At 40.3% G+C, this 16838-nt stretch overlaps 1 protein-coding gene across 2 annotated transcripts; it reads left to right on the top strand.

The window, feature by feature from the left end:
- The first annotated feature begins 3074 nt into the window (after positions 1-3074).
- Positions 3075-16351, top strand: lsr (lipolysis stimulated lipoprotein receptor). 2 transcript variants are annotated; one of them, XM_070835996.1, is made up of 11 exons: positions 3075-3294; positions 4564-4893; positions 6622-6741; positions 7039-7095; positions 9145-9291; positions 10597-10800; positions 11033-11089; positions 11860-11976; positions 13159-13453; positions 14076-14544; positions 15557-16351. In XM_070835996.1, the coding sequence occupies exons 1-11, from the start codon at positions 3255-3257 to the stop codon at positions 15590-15592; spliced, it is 1872 nt and encodes a 623-aa protein (XP_070692097.1). In that variant the 5' UTR covers positions 3075-3254; the 3' UTR covers positions 15593-16351. The 2 variants fall into 2 exon arrangements, with proteins under 2 accessions (XP_070692097.1, XP_070692098.1); XM_070835997.1 differs by lacking the exon at positions 7039-7095 and having other exon boundaries at positions 3076-3294.
- The last annotated feature ends 487 nt before the right edge of the window (positions 16352-16838 follow it).

Here is a 16838-nt window from a genome sequence, read left to right as displayed (position 1 = left end):
TGGGCAACAGTGTAGTTCAATGTCACATAACTACGTGCAGCACATCCTGTATTAATATCTTTATTCAAGTTTAACTGTCTTGTCTTGTCTACAGCGTGCTATTGTTTTGACCAATAACTACTTTTCCTTACAATATTTGTCTTAGGTACTCAACCTGCACACCACCAAAAGTGTAAGTTAGTACATTTTGTAAGTCTGTTAACTGATTTTAATTGATTCATTTCATTATTTCAAACCATATAATAGCAAGATTTTTTTAAGCTGCCTTGCTCAGAAATTCATATTTACACAAATTTACACCTGCAAGCTTTTTTACTTTTTTTTACATCTGTCACTCATCAATCTTTTCCTTTGTTTTGACTGCAGTTAAGTGTTTTGCCTGCAGCAACATGGACAGATGCCCTAACCTGATGACCATTTTTAAAAACTCTGATGACACTCGTGTGTACCAAAGAAACCTCAATCAAACATTTCCAGGCTGCTGTGGGATCGCTCCACCTGGCCCAAAGAGCTGTGCTGTGTGCCACGACCAATCATCCGTCACCATCATCTGCCCTGAGGAGGTTGGAGAAATTGATGTAGAAGACAATAATGGAAGGATTTCAGAGGTCTCTCCAAACAGTATGTATAACACAAATGTAGCAAACATGAATCTGCGCTGTCTTTGGTTCTGTTCTGTTTTAAATTAAAACTGAGAATGTTGTTTTAACATTGGGGATACATATGACAAACAGCACTGTGCAACAACTCTTAGATACACATAGAAATACAGTCAGAGGAATAGTTAATAGTTAAAAGAACAGTCATCAGGATTTCCCCAGGAAATCGTTTAGTTGAGGTGGTTGGCCGACACCATGTCTTGTGATCAGTACAGTTAGCTGATGGGAGCCTAAACAATAGTCTAAAAATATATTTCAATTCACTTTTCAAAAGCTACCTCAGTTCTTCTCTCATAATGTATTAGTCACATTCCTATTGTCAGTGCTATAGTTGCTATTAGTATATTGGTTGCTGTTTATTCTCTCTCTCTCTCTCTCTCTCTCTCTCTCTCTCTCTCTCTCTCTCTCTCTCCAACCTCCACCCAACACAAACCCCACTCAAGCCGCCCACATCTGAGTCTGGGTCTGTTTGAGGTTTCTTCCTGTTAAAGGGGATTTTTCTTCTTTTTAGGAGGCAGCCTTTGTTTAAGGTGGCAGAACTGATGCAGTCTAGCAGAACAGTCCTGCATTAAATCCTCCCCTCGTGAAAGCTATAATATTGAGAGGTGCTGATACAACTATGTGGACGTTTTGGAGGATGTAGTTTGTGTGGTGCTGTTGTACTAAATTGCATTATACAGAAATGTGTCTCTAATGTCCTGTCCATCCTACTGATATGAACGATGGAACTGGAGCACCTCTGTGTACAATGGAATACAATACAACACTATAAACTACATCATTAGGTTAAAGCAACACGTCTCTAAAACAGTTCAAACTGAAAAAAAAAGTGATCATCATGAAGTTCACGAAGGGAGGATTTATTTGATGGCTGTTTTGATGCTCCGAAAATATTTATAACTGCAACCTTTTGTCTCCCTTAAACAGCTTGTGTGAGTGGTTTAGGTGCACAGCAGCAGACCTGTGGCACTGCATGTGCTCCACTGAGTCCTAACACTGGTATGTATTTAACACAAGCCCTGTATGTTACACTAATACTGACACTGATGAAGTGCCTGACTTTAAAGAACGTCAGATGTTTTTTCTTTTTTTCCAACTTAAACCACGTGTTTTCTTTCTGCAGTCCTTATGCTGATTGTGGTGGTAGTGCTGCTGCTCTGCAATGTAAGTCAGCATGAGTCATGGACATAATTCTATTTTAGGTCTTCTTTAATTCCAAAATAAATGGAAATGATGCTTGTTTTGCATACGGCATGTCACATTTCATTATTCAAATCTGTTTTTATTCTGTCTTTTTAGTGCTGCCAGACCTGAGTGCTGAGGCCATCCTTTCACCAAGTCATTTTATTTTCAGCTGTAGCTGCCATGCAGGCGCTAAATAGAAAAGACCTGCGTAGGGTTTTAATTCTTTACAACTGATAAGCTGGAAATGTAGGAAACCTTTGACCTTTTTTTCCTCCAAAATGACTGAAACATTCACTCAATCAGCAGATTTCTTAATCGATTAACTAATTGCTTATATGACTAATCAACGCTACATGTTAGCTGATAGTGATGTTTGAAATGATGTTTAAAAAATTAATAATATCTGCTGTCTTAATAAAAAAAACAGATTTAAACAGCACATGTCTCTGTCATTATTTATGAGTGAAACACTGGAGCAGGCCAGAGTGAATGAACAGTTCTCAGATCTCAGATCAGCCGCAGTGTAGAAATACACAAGCACCAAATCTATTCAAAAGTACTCATCATGCAGAATGACTCATTTCAGAACATCACATCAGTGGATTATAATTCTTTTGCATTGTCATGCATTTATAATTTGATGCATTCGTGTGTACATCACTTTGATGTTGCAGCTAATAAAGGTGGGGGCTTAATTTTATAAAATAAACTTCAAAGTAACTTCCAGTATTGGAGAAATTAATTGTGTATTGGAGAAAAAGTACAATATTTAGAACAAGTACCTCAAAATAGTGCATAATTACAGTGCTGAAGTAAATAATATGTTATCAGAGATGGCCTTTACACACACACACACACACACACACACACACACACACACACACACGCACGCACACACACACACACACACATTTCTCAATCACTCCCACGCGCGCCCCCACAAACGGGTTGAACTTTAACAAACTGCGCTTTGACAGTGTTATCAGTCTGGATCGTACCAACTGGCGGGTCGGTCAAATATTATTTTGGTAAAATTTCTACCTTAACGAAAACTATGTTTAGAAAGGAACGACAGGTTTATTATCCAATAATGCTGTCCCGTTCTCAACACAATTTATCGCGGTCGAATAAATCCACCGCCGACCATAAAAGCAACTAAAAACAATGTACACCCCCCCCCCACACACAACCTGTCTTTGACTCTCACCTGTTGGCCGCGCGGCTGACGTGGGGCGTTCAGGTACACCCCTCGCCTTCAACACACGAAGAGACAAAATGGAGCTGGGACTACCTGGCTGAGGGAAAATAAAGTTGCGCTCAATATTGTGCACAACCTGAGGGATTGTTAGCGCATTTGACGAGATAAAATCTACGTAAGTCGACCCAAACCCAGAGGAAAGAGGATTCAAAATGTTTTGGACGTTAATCATCGCCGCTTTAATGGCAACAGGTAAGCTGGCCTGTTTTTTTTTTTTTTTTTGCCAAACAGGGTGGGCCTCTTCCGTGAACAGTCCGATGGTTTCTGTGGCTGTCCGAGTGTTTCTCTATTCTGACACATTTTGCTGGTGTTTCTTTGTGTAGTGACTGTTTTGGGACTCCTTATTTTCATTTAAGGGATTATATAGTGTCACTACTGTATTATCGAAAAGCAGTTTATCGAACAAAACTTCGAATACGAATCGAATTAACAACCTGTTACACGAAAGGATGGTTAGCGCTTAGTGGTGCTGCTAGTTGTTTTCCTGTACCTAGAAGGCTCTTTTACAATAAAATTGGTTATCATTATGTAGTTTGTTGAACTGTAGAGAAGAAAACAGTCAGATTCTCTATTAAATATTATAAATATTTTATAGAGACACCTTCCAGCCAAGCCAACAACAAGCCAAATGCTCCAAAATGGCACCAAGTTAAGGCCTCACAGTGAGCATGTCTCTCGTAATTTAGCGAGGTGGAGCTGCGGACATCTGAGGCATGTAATAACCTGTTAGAAACAGTGAGTAGTTTCCTCTGGTTGGTGTCCTCTAATTTATGGCAGAAAATAATGCCGAGCTCCATAATGTTTGTGAACACAACCTGTACACCAACTATGCAATTTGCATAGTTATGAAATATCATATGTATGTTTTTACATTGATTTTTGTTTGATTAGTTCAATGTTGTTCCGTATTCAAGTCATTTATTTTTCTTATTGAAAAAGTGTGATGGGTCTTTGTTGATATTGAAGGAAAGGTCAGTGCTGAATATACAATCTAGAAATCTCACTTCTTTTTTTAGGGCCCGAACACCAAGCGGTGCGAGGCAATGCAAGGAATTATTGCTGTTACATTTCATTCAATCAATCAGTCAATCTTTATTTATATAGTGCCAATTCATTCCATAAAGAGCAGGTCTAGACCAAACTCTTAAATCAAGAGAGAGACCCAAAGTTGCAGGGTGAGAGGAAAGTCACGGCAATGCCCCCAGCATCTGGAAATAATCTTGCCGTTTAGAAAAAACAAACCATCAAAAGCCTGCTGTAGAGTATTCCTCTGTTTTCGGATGAAAGCCTGTCATTAATGGTCAGGCTGTCTGAGGTGACTCATCACACCCACTCTCGGTGATACTAGCTGTGAGGAAATAGTTTGCCATATATCACGCCCTAAGGCTTTAGTGAACTATTTAGAAACCATTACCCAATGTTACAAAAATGTGAGTAACAATATTTTTAATTTCTTTCCAGAGTCCACCATGGCTATCTCAGTCCAGTGCCCCACAAAGAGGTACATCGTCATCCTCTTCCAGCCCGTCACCCTCACCTGTAACTACCAGACAACCGCCACTCAGCCTCCCGTTATCACCTGGAAGTATAAATCATATTGCCGGGACCCCATCCAGGCCGCACTGAATCCCAGCAGTGCAGAGAACGTGCTGTCCCAAAACAACCCCAACTACGACCCCAACATCGAGTGCGCCGACAGCCAGAGGACGGTGCGCATAGTGGCCTCCAAGATGGGCAATGCGGTGACCCTCGGCTCGGATTACCAGGGTCGCAAGATCAGCATCATAAACAGTGAGTTGATCAAAACTTCCGCCTTAAAGTCCCATTCAGATGTATGGTAAAGACAGGGTATCATTTTTTGACTTGACAGAGAAAATTAAATAAAACCAAAAATATAGAGAGTATGCCATTGTGAGCAAAAAAAAAAATGATGAAAGAGCTGCAGCAATTAGTTGATCAAGAGACAATTAATTTAAGCCATTTTTCATGTTTTCCTCCATCACTCAAATTATTGTGTGATGGAGTAAAATGTGAATTTCTATTTGAACACATATTATACACAGATTTTGGACCAAAACTTTAGAGTGAATGTTTTAAAACAGAATTAAGATGATTTTGACCAAGTGGAGCAAGAAGGACTGATGTTAGGATGGTCATGATGGGTCTTACATGAATCAGACTGTTGCACTGACATACTGCTGTGGAAGAATCTGCTGATGAATGAATCTAGTGCAGCTGTCCAGTACAATTCATACTGTTATTATGCTCGTGAAACAACACAATGCAGTTGTCATTTTTATGGCAATTCCTATTTCAGAGTATGTCACTTAAGTACTGTGTGGAAAATCCTAGGGAACTCCGCTCTGTTACATCGCAGCAGGCCAGAGTAGCCGGGGAAAGTGAGCAACAGACTAAAAGTATCATGATAACTTCTGATAGGCATGTCTGAAAAGTTTGACATGTTGGAGAGACTGTAAGGTCAGCCTGCACAACCTGTCTCTCTGGAGGATGTGTGTTCCTCACAAAACACAAGTATACACACACACACACACCACTGCTTCACACAGGGTGGTCGTGCATCTTTAAAAAGTCTTAAAATGTCTTAAATGAACTTTTATTAATAGAAAGTATTAAATGGTCTTAAATAGTGTTTGTGATGGTCTTTAATATTTATTTATTGAATGCTGTCAGTGTGGCCTAAAATTTACTCAAAGCACAATTTGAAGGCCTCTTTTGTCCGATTATGTTCTACTGGTTTTAGCTAATCATGTCCACAAACTTTGTCCCCTGGTGACCACCGTAGCGTCAGTGCAGTGTGGATGGCATTTAGCAACTAACCTACAGGGGACACTCCAGTTTCTGTCTGTGGATTTACTTTGTCCATAACTTTAACCCTTTCTATCTGGCGCTTCCTTTTAGCCACTAATCTCCAGTATTTCAGAGTATGTTTTCTTTATGTCACTGCACCCGTCAGCTTCAAGTTGAGATGCAGACACAAAATATAAACGCAAGGAGCGATATTGACTAAATAATGTGGGGGGGGGGGAAACATTTCCGGGTAAATAATTGTCCAACTCCACCAATATTTGGGAAAAAGAGGTGCTGTACTGTACAAAAGTGTCAATCATCAGTCCGATCTATATGAGAAAGCTGAACAGATACATTATGACAACAGACTGTGGCAGGATACGTTTCACCTGTTTATTTAAAAGTTGCATATAAGCTAAAAAAAACAGTGGCATTAAAAAGTAAGTATTTCAACACTGATACTCTAATGTTATGGTTGTGAAGATATAGTGAGGGTACAGTGGAGCAGGAGGGCAAGGAGGCCCCAGTGTAGAAGAATATGGGCCGAAATATATGCTCAGTAATATTTTGTCAATGTTTGAAATGTCAAAATATTGCAACCCAACACGGATCATATCAGATTTCAGTATCCTAAGATTGCAGTCATAATAAATAATACTGCAATACTGTTTTAAACAAAAATCAAACCAGTGGATCTGTCATTTCTCACAGACGCAGACCTGAATATTGCACAGACGGCATGGGGCGACAGCGGCGTCTACATGTGCTCTGTGATCTCCTCCCAGGATCTTTCAGGAAATGGTGAAGACTACACAGAGTTGATTGTACTCGGTAAGTCACCTACATAGGCGTTGTTGTGGTCACATTCTGATTCACATACAAACAGACAATTAGCTTCTTTTTCTATCCTCCATATGCTTCCATTTCCTTCTCTGCCCTCCTCCCATTCTCACACATCTGATAATACATAAGGTTTTTAATAAGAAGAAATGTTCCAAATGAGTGTGTGTGTGGTCAACAGAGAGCACACTTGCCGCCAGTCTGGTTCTGATTAAGTCTTTAGCTGTAGGGAGTAAAATTAGGTCGAAACCACTTTAAAGTAATTGTGACTTTATCTTTCTTTCACAGAGAGAAAGTCAAATACTACTGACCTCCTGCCTGGCATTGACTTACTGGTTATGGAAGGTAGTACAAACCCCTTGATATAGCTCAGTCATGTTTAAGTCCCACTGTACTGTACTGGGGTCTGAGGGAGGATGAGGTTAAGGTGTAAAGGAGATCAGATAAAACTTCTAACACAACACCCCGGCTGCGTTGCTTGATGTCAGCCAGGCTGTGTGTTTTTTAAATAGACGTCAGATATACAATAGATTTTCTGGCCACGATCGTACTCTGTCTGCAATTCTGAACTTCAACTAGGTAGAAACTGTGACTCATCTTACGAGCAGGACCCTGCATACATCCTGTTGTGAGTGAAAATCCAAACCCAACTACTCTACTTCATGTATATCCTTAACTTTCTCTACCTTCCACTCCCTCCTTATCTACCTCAATTTCTCTTTCTGTGATATGGCTCAGCTCCCATGTGTGACTTTCTGCAGCTCCCTGGTTGCAACAAAAGGGCATTCAGTTTTCTTATCAGTGTACACCACCAAATAGTGTTTTTACACTGAGCTCCGCTAATCCAGTCTCCATTTCAGTTGACTCATTTGAACGAACATTATCTCCCCTCTTTTCTGTTTTTGTTTCTTTGCTAAGTGGCATCTGCTGCCTGAGCTGACATGCAGAGTGAAATAAATGTATGGTATAAGGACCAACCGGTTTTACCGGTTCTACAAAACCTTAAAAAATACCCAAATCACATCTGTAGCTAATATGTCTGTAGCTATCAGTCTCAAAGGAAGCTTTAAGTGAGGCAGTCTTATTACATTTAACAAAAGACAAAAACACTTTTCACAACTACAAAATTGGCTCCTTAATAGTATGAAAAAGTACCAAAAGATAGAGTTCCTAAATCACTGTACCTATTTATATTGCACACTGATGTAGTTTTGTGGGTAAACATGGATAGAAACACCTACATTATGGATACCTTTGGAATATAGTTTTGGCAGCTGGGAAAAAGGCCATTACAAAGAAGTGGATGGTACAGAGAGACCCAACCATCCGGGACTGGACCCAAATAATGACTGACATTTACAAAATGGAAAACATTACTTTTGCAACAAACTTAAAAATGGACACTTTTTTCTTACACTGGAAAAAATGGGAAAAATATGCAGAACAGTATATGCCTGACATTGCATAGAATATGCTATTCATAAATGTTTATCCAAAATGTGACCAGCCTTAGACCTGATGCAGTGCTACAGTGTTCCATCTCTGGGAGTTTCAATATTATTGTTAAAAATGTAATGTAATGTAATGTTAAAAAAAAAAAAAAAAAAAGGACGGAGACGAAAGATTTGTCTGTTCTAACAATGTATGGCAGATAAGATCTGTTAATGTCTCATCCTTCAATAAAAACAAAATAAAAAGAAACACCTACATTACCTACATTTCATGGCAGCTCTGGAGTTCTTAGTAAGCTTTATATTTATTATAAAACATACAACACTTTCAGTTGAGCCAACCACAAGGTTGATAAAGCACAGTCTGAGTCACCATATTTACCAAGAAGGAAAAATATACTACATGAAGCAGCCTTTGTCTTGCTGAAGAAATAGAATGTGTTGAGTGGTTGTTCCCAGAAAAAGCTACTCAACTGAAAACTGTTTTTGTTTCTTTGCTAAGTTGCCTGAGCTGACATGCAGAGTGAAATAGATATATGGTATAAGGACCAACTGGTTTTACCGGTTCTACAAAACCTTAAAAAATACCCAAATCACATCTGTAGCTATCACGCTTTGTTGATCAGTAACAAAACTGAAATCTGAGATATTGTTTTTGTTAATAGGGAAAAAGGCAGCAGAGCCCATGACTAGACTGTGTTTTCTGTCAAGCCACAAACTGTCAGTGCTTCCTCTGCTGCTCTTGGCTTTCTGCTGTGTGAAAATACCAGTAATGCAATTACACATCGCTTTCTCGAGTTCAGTTCTATGGTTTGATGTGTAAATTGTATTGATATGAAGCTGCCTTAATATTTTCTGAACTTATGTTACCTGTTGAAGAATCTATATGATATTGTAAATTGTTGATATAAATGCATCTAATGCCCCCCTGCTGCCCCCACAGACTGGCTCCTGGTTGTTTTGGTGGTTTTGGGCTTCCTATTGCTCCTGCTCCTGATTGGGATCTGTTGGTGCCAGTGCTGTCCACACACCTGCTGCTGCTACATCAGCTGCCCCTGCTGCCCTGACCGCTGCTGCTGCCCACGAGCATGTAAGTCTCAAATGGAAAGCCAGTGAAATTGTACGTGTAGTATAAAGTCTTATCATTTACTGCATCATGTGACTAAGTGCTGGGAATTGAAGCCAATACTTTCATGGACTGAAATGTGTCTGTATAGAAAACTTTTGGCCTCATCAGATCAGATCAGATTTATTGATTAGAATCTTGGACCAGCTTCTGATTCAAATTGCAATTTTTCTAGTCTTGGTCTTAATTTTATGTAGTCAAGTCTTAAATGGCTGAAAATCAAATCACAAACTCGAATCTTGTTAAATGCCTATCAGTCTCAAAGGAAGCTTTAAGTGAGGCAGTCTTATTACATTTAACAAAAGACAAAAACACTTTTCACAACTACAAAATTGGCTCCTTAATAGTATGAAAAAGTACCAAAAGATAGAGTTCCTAAATCACTGCACCTATTTATATTGCTCACTGATGCAGTTTTGTGGGTAAACATGGATAGAAACACCTACATTACCTACATTTCATGGCAGCTCTGGAGTTCTTAGTAAGCTTTATATTTATTATAAAACATACAACACTTTCAGTAGAGCCAACCACAAGGTTGATAAAGCACAGTCTGAGTCACCATATTTACCAAAAAGAAAAAATATACTACATGAAGCAGCCTTTGTCTTGCTGAAGAAATAGAATGTGTTGAGTGGTTGTTCCCAGAAAAAGCTACTCAACTGAAACCTATGTCGTATGTTGTGCTAATTTTAGTGCTGAACTGAGGTGCCTCTGCTGCCTATAGCTAAACTACGGAGCTATAGGCAGAGTTTAGCAACTGCTATTCAGCTTTCTATACCTGAAGTTGCGTAGTATAAACACTGATTAATTCCACAGGCAGAGATGGATGGAAATGGATCAAATACAGGACTTTTAACCAGACATCCAGGCTTTGAGTCCTGTGTGAGACCAATTGTCTAAAGAAAATTCTTTCAAAACGTTTCAATTTTCCTCTGTAATTATCAGTTTGTAGTTGCTTTGGTTTAGGTAAAGATCATGGTTTAGGTTGAAATAATAAGTCAAATATAAATATAAAAGGTAGGTAGGTACAACATACACCTGGGTGTAAATAACAACATTGGCTGTTCCAACCCGGATGCAAATAGCTTTGTTGGCTACTGACACCCAAGTTGCAAGTTGCAAGTTGCAAGTGAATATTGGCCTCAGACCGTTTCTGTGTATTAATTTTTTTTGTCACCCCAACTCACAACATGGGGTGTCTCTACTGTTCCAAACAATCATGTTTTATCCACTTTAACCGACTGTGTCCCTTATATTATATTGCAGTGTACGAAGCAGGAAAGGCAGTGAAGAAAGGTGTGCCCAGTCAATATGCTCCCACGCTCTATGCTCCCAGTATGTACGCTCAGCCAGCATACAGTGGTCAGCTGATGAACCATCCTGGTTTGCCCCTGCTTCCTCTACCCAACGGAGCTGTGGCTCCACCGCCACAGAATGGTTACAGTCGTGAATATGATGGTGCCAGCTCTGGTGAGAGATACTTCAATCAAAACCACATGTTTTTTTGCTTCTGATTCAAGAGCAGCTGCTTTGACACCTCTGTGGCATTTCTCAGAATGTGTTGAGTGGGTGTGGGTGGAGAAAAAGCTACCCTGAACTAAACTGAAAATGTATGTGGTGACATTGCGTAATGTCCCTGCTAATTTGTTTAGTGCTGAGCTTTGTCAAGTCCTTGTTTGAATTTGCTTTATTGTCTGTGTAGTTGGACAGGGCTCCCAGGTGCCTCTGCTGCATGACCAAGACAGTGGAGCCGACCACAGTGAGTAAATGGGAGAGAAAATAAGAAGCTCGAGCACATGCATCCAAACCCTGCAACTTCTTTAAATCTTTGTAGTCTGCACTGCAAAACATGTCAATTTAGAGTGATGTTCACACTTGGACACATAGATTTTTAATTAGCATTTAAGATTTTTTTTAATTTATGATTTTCCATGTTTCTGGGCACTTGACCACTTGGAAAAAAAGAGACACTGTGATATTCCACTTTTCTTCCACTTCGTCTTTTCAGTTCGTTATGAGTAGTTGACATTTTTCCATGACTCTTGGTGCCCCCTAGTGCCTTCTTAATCCATGACGTCCTCCCTGTTTCCTCAACAGAACGAGTGTTTGTTTTATTGCTTCTTTTGTGACTCATTTATAGAGTTTGTACAGGTCTTTTTTTGAATTGTACTTGAACCTCCCCTGTGATAGGAATATCCTACCATACATGAATGTGATTAGGTGATTATGGTTCCACTGTACAGTTTTCTATGTTCTGTATGCAGATCCATCATTTCTTTCCTATTGCTATTTGGCTCAGGAAAACCTGTAGTTGGGTGAAAATAGAGATGTCCTGAACTGATCCGATACTCTGATTTGATTTTGAACCTTTTTTGCATGAACAATAAAATGTAAGAGCTACTAGTCCACAGGTTATTTCAGTGGGCCAGATACATATTAAATCAACAGTGTGCAGGTACTCAGTTATGCTCAAAACATATGGATTCAGTGTATGCAGTGAAATCTGGCATCCTCTCGTCTTTTCACCAGCTCGCAGTGGGTATCGTATTCAGGTGAACCCTGACGGGAACGCCACTCGTGCCATTTACTACATGGAGAGGGAGCTGTCCAACCTGGACCCGTCCAGACCTGCCAACTACAACCGCAGTGAGTGACTGATCACTTCCTGCTATCTATTCTGGTCACAGTTAGCTCCCATCTGTGCCCCAGGCTACTGTGGGAGAAAATAAATCAACTAGAGGGGAAAGGTGTCCAGAATTGGTGGCAACCACTTAACAGCTGACTGTGTCTAATTCACATTTCCTCCAGATTGTTGTTGAGTTCACTCTTTTTGACTTCCTTAGTTTGGCTCATTTATTCAGCCTATTTTATACAGAGTGGAAGGAATAAGATAGGTATATCACTTTAAAACTCAGGACATCGAATAGGATGTGATACACATTTTTTTTTTTTTTTACATCTCCTGACTTTAGAAATGTTAGGAATGTGTCATCTTGACATGAGCTTCATGATAATGGTTGAAATAGATTTCTCTATAATACTAAAATATGTTTTCAATGACAAATTAATTGGCAACAATAACAATTGGCAAATTAATGCAAACACATTATAAGGTTAATAATCTATGCCTTTATATATGTTGAGTCATTGTTGTGTATTACGGCAGGCAGAACAGGCAGAAGCCTTGAGGTCATTACTTTGGCATACACAATCTAAATAATCCGAGGATATGATTTTGTCACAGTTGGATTCCACAGAAATACTGACTCATCGCTCTGCTCTCTGCTGACACGGATTCCGAAGTCTGAACTAACATAACAAAATAGTTCATATTCCTGCTACAGCTCCAAATGAACTGACATTGCAGCCACTGAATGAATGGACTGCGTCCAGACTTTAAAGTGTGTGTTGAGATGACTGTGGACTGAACAACTGTAAAGAGCCACAGTCAGTGTGTATTATTCCAGTTGACTACCCTTTACAGAGTAAAGAGAAGTTCCGAAAGAGTCCCATTAGCTAGTTGATGGTGGAGGGGAAAACCCTAAGGCTTAGGGTTTTCTGCTTAGAGCCTGAGCAGTGTGTAATGGTATTTGTAGAAACTACTAATCTGACTGTAATCTAGACTGTAGTGTTTTTCCACACAAGCTGCAAACTGCTCCTTCTGATAAAGGGAGAACATACAAGCCAAACAAAACAAACCAGGTGTGACACACTTTAAGTGTCAATTATTCCCCCCCCCTTTTTTAGTCTGCTTATCACACAACCAGACACTATTAAATTTGCTCTGGTCTACTTATCACCTCCTCTACTCTGGTTTTCTTCCCTCAGTGGATAATATGAGTGAAGTCAGTTCCCTGCATGATGGCTTGGATCCTCGAGCCCGTGGCGGTCGTTCCCAGCCGCCCCCTCTGGCCACGGTCTATGACCGGGATGAAGCCATGAGCACCATCAGCAGTGTTTCCCAGCAAGGCCACCGTCGTGACGACTACCCGCGTCGTGGAGGGCACATGGGAGATCGTGTACGTGCCCGCTCCATGGACAACCTTGACGACATCGGACGGCACTACAGCCGAGATGACTACCCACCGCACCGGCGCCCGGATGAGCCCAGAGGCAGGAGAGGGTGAGGCTTATTTGTCTGAGCAAGACATCTTTCTAACTAGTATCCACTAAGCTTTGACTCATTCACATGATTAATGCTTCTTTTGGTCGTGCTGTCTAACGGGACCAGCGAAACTGGCAATAGCTAATATTACACTTGATAGTTTGGTTTTAGGACGACTTCTGTGATCTGATTTACACCAGTTAACTTGTATTAGATGGAGGCAGGATCAGGAGGAAGGTGGTGCTGAATTAGTTTTTTTTCTTTGCATGGCTGGGATGGGACCCTCTACAAGAGAGAATGCAAAATACAATTTGTTTTGTGGGTATCCACAAAAATTTCCAAAGTATTTTTGGTAACCTCAAAATTATGAAACTTCAACTTCACTGTGGCTTTTTAGAGTATAATCTGTGGGAATGAAGTTAAATTGGCAATGAATCAGAGTTCAACGATATTTCACACAATGTGTGCAGCATAACCTCATAAACCTCAGATTTAGTGTAGTTTGGTGACTTCTAGATCCACCAGCTGGGCTAACTGCTTTAAACTTTAAGCTCAAGTTTAAACTTAACTCACTTGATGACACAGAAATAGCCCCACTATGTTTCTGTTCCCCTCAATTTGCTGCTTTTTGTCTGTGTAGCTCGGATGACGGGTGGAGCAGCAGTGCTCGCAGTGGCCACAACCGCGACTTGGACGACCGCAGGCGTCGTGACTACTCTCCTGATGATCGTCGGCGGGGAGAGGGAGGGGGCTATGGTGGGCTCCCAGGGAGACGCAGCCGCAGCCGTGACGATCTAATGGACCTGGAGAGGGATCGCCGGCATGGCGGCGGTGCCAGGGGCGGGCGAGACGATTATGATGACAGCTTCCTGCGGGAAGCCATGGAGAGGAAGAAGATCGGCGAGCAACAGAGAGCGCGCAGCCGTGAGCGACTGAACAGCGAGAGTGACCGCTCAGATCGGGGGAGGGCACCACGTGGACCCCCACCACTTCCTCAGAACCCGCCCTCTGGATACCCTGGTCGCCGTGATGACTACCCGCCTCCTCTACCACCACCTTACAGTGATGATGAAAGTCTGTCATCTTCAAAGAAAAGCAACCTCCGCAAGGTGAGTCACAGCAAAACTGTGAAAAAAAGGTTCTTATGGCCAGTGTGAACAGCAGGAGTGAATACAGCAGTTAAAACCTGTTTCAGTGCTCATGTTGGCACCTGACTTTGTGTTTAGATAGACCTCAGAAACTGTGAACCTGTCCTTTAAAGCAATACTTGGTAATTTTCATAGAAACTGTAACAACACAAGTAGATCTGATCTTTATCAATAACCTCATTGATTTAACCTCAAGCTTTAATCTTTCAAAACCTGAGGCTAAGTCCACTCTCTTCTCAGTGTTCCTCACTGCTGCTTTAAGTTTAGGCCCCAAGACATTTTTAAGAAAAATAGAAACATTTGCGATTATTATGATAATACGTTTGTCATGACGTTTGTGATGGGAGAGACCACGGGGAAGCCTCTCTTCAGATGTAAGATTAAAGGATAGGTCTGGTGATATTCTGTTTTCACTGTCGTCAACAAATCCCATGAGAAAACAAAAACGGTGAATTTGTCTCACTAATGAAAACTGCCTGCAGCCAAAGCTTTATAAAGCTTATTCCTCTGTGTCATTGTCCTAAAACTATCAAATGCATGTCACTGAGCCACACTGTTGCTGCGGCTGACATGTTCCTCCGCTCTCATGAACATCTGCTCTGCAGTTTAGTTTGAGTCATTCCAAAATCCACCGACCTGCTCCTGTGATTAATCGCCAGTGCAACTCAAGTGTATTAATCCGTGGCTGAAAATAGTCCTTGACAAATGCACATTTGTGACCTGTTTTTTTTTAAAGAGTTCCATCTTGAGTAGGAAGGAATGAGGTTGGAGCTGAGTGACATGGAAATGAAAATATTGAGAGATGGATTAACACTGCGGTTGAATTTGGGCTTTTCACTGGATTTGTTAATAATAAGAAAAATATAGAATATCATCTTAAATCTGATTGAGTCACCTAAATTGTGATTAAATTAGAATTTTGTTTTCCTCCCAGTTCAGTTGTCAAGTTGACACGACTTCTCTTGTCTTGCAGAATGGAGCAGTGAGTCGGGAGAGCCTGGTGGTGTAAAACCAATCATGACGTGAGCGACCTCTCCAACAATGCAGCTTTGATCCATCTAAAAAGGACCAGTTGATTTCTAAGAGTGGACTGTAAATATTAATCTCACTTTTAATTTGCTGTGCTGATTTAAACATTTTTTTTTTTTTTTTTAAATGTTGCATAATTTACAGTAAACGTATCACAAATCAGTGCTGAATGTGTTTGTATACTTTTCTAACAGGGAAGAGGTGCACCGATGCAATGCTCCGTGCCTTTTCATGTATAAAAAGTTATGGCTGCCACAAGTGCCTTAGATTGTACAGAATTTTACTTGTAGTTTCACTAAAGTCAAGCCGACAAATGATTCTGACAAGTAAACATATTCAACTTTGTAAACATTTTTAACTTCTGTGTAGTTTCTATTAGCTGATACAGCTACTGATGTAGATTTGTAGGGGTCTGTTGATTTTTCTGGCTTTTTAGTTGTGAAAAACATGTTTTTGTAAGAACAACGATGTATGTTTTAAAGGAATTAATTTTGTCTTCGCTTTTTACGTTATCTGTGTTAGTGTGCTCAGTATGTTTAGAAACCTGGCAGACAAAATGTGGTCTTGGTTAGAATGTGTTTTAGTACTTTCTTTTTATTTTTATTATGTTTTGTTAACACAAAATTTCCATTTCAACATGCAGTATATTGTACAGCCGACCAGTAACACACTCTGAACATGCAAATGCCTATTGTGATGTGATGAAAGCCTAATTTTACAATAAAGGTCTCTATTGTCAGGCCATTCATTTGATTGCAGGGTTTTACCACTAGATGACACCGTCATGTCAGTGATTTAATGGCACAGTAGCAGTGGTGTTGTTATTGATCCTGGGATAAATGCATCACAACAGTTGTTAGATTTGGAACATGAGAAAAAACAACTTTATATACTGATGATTCAAACATTGAGGAAGTTGTGATTGTTAATTCCTGGGAGTTCAGGACATGTGTAAGGATTCCTCTTCCTTATTTTTTCTATAGCCAGTCCCTTGGGAGAAAAAAAGTAAAACAATTCTTATTTCATTATAAGATGCAGTAGGAGTACAGCTTCAGAAATGAATCTTGTGTTTAGTCAACACACTGCAAAGGTGCAAAAGTACTGTCTCACGTTATATTTTACATGTGCACTCCTCCCTGTGCTGCGGGTTTACAGCTTGCTTGAACACTGCCGCCACCTGGTCTCTACAAAATATTTCACCGCTCAACAGGTAAGAATACATGAAC

Source organism: Pempheris klunzingeri, chromosome 8, assembly GCF_042242105.1.
Source record: "Pempheris klunzingeri isolate RE-2024b chromosome 8, fPemKlu1.hap1, whole genome shotgun sequence".
Lineage (NCBI taxonomy): Eukaryota > Metazoa > Chordata > Actinopteri > Acropomatiformes > Pempheridae > Pempheris > Pempheris klunzingeri.
The sequence above is the reverse complement of the archived record's forward strand: the minus strand, read 5'-3'. Positions and strand labels throughout refer to the sequence as shown.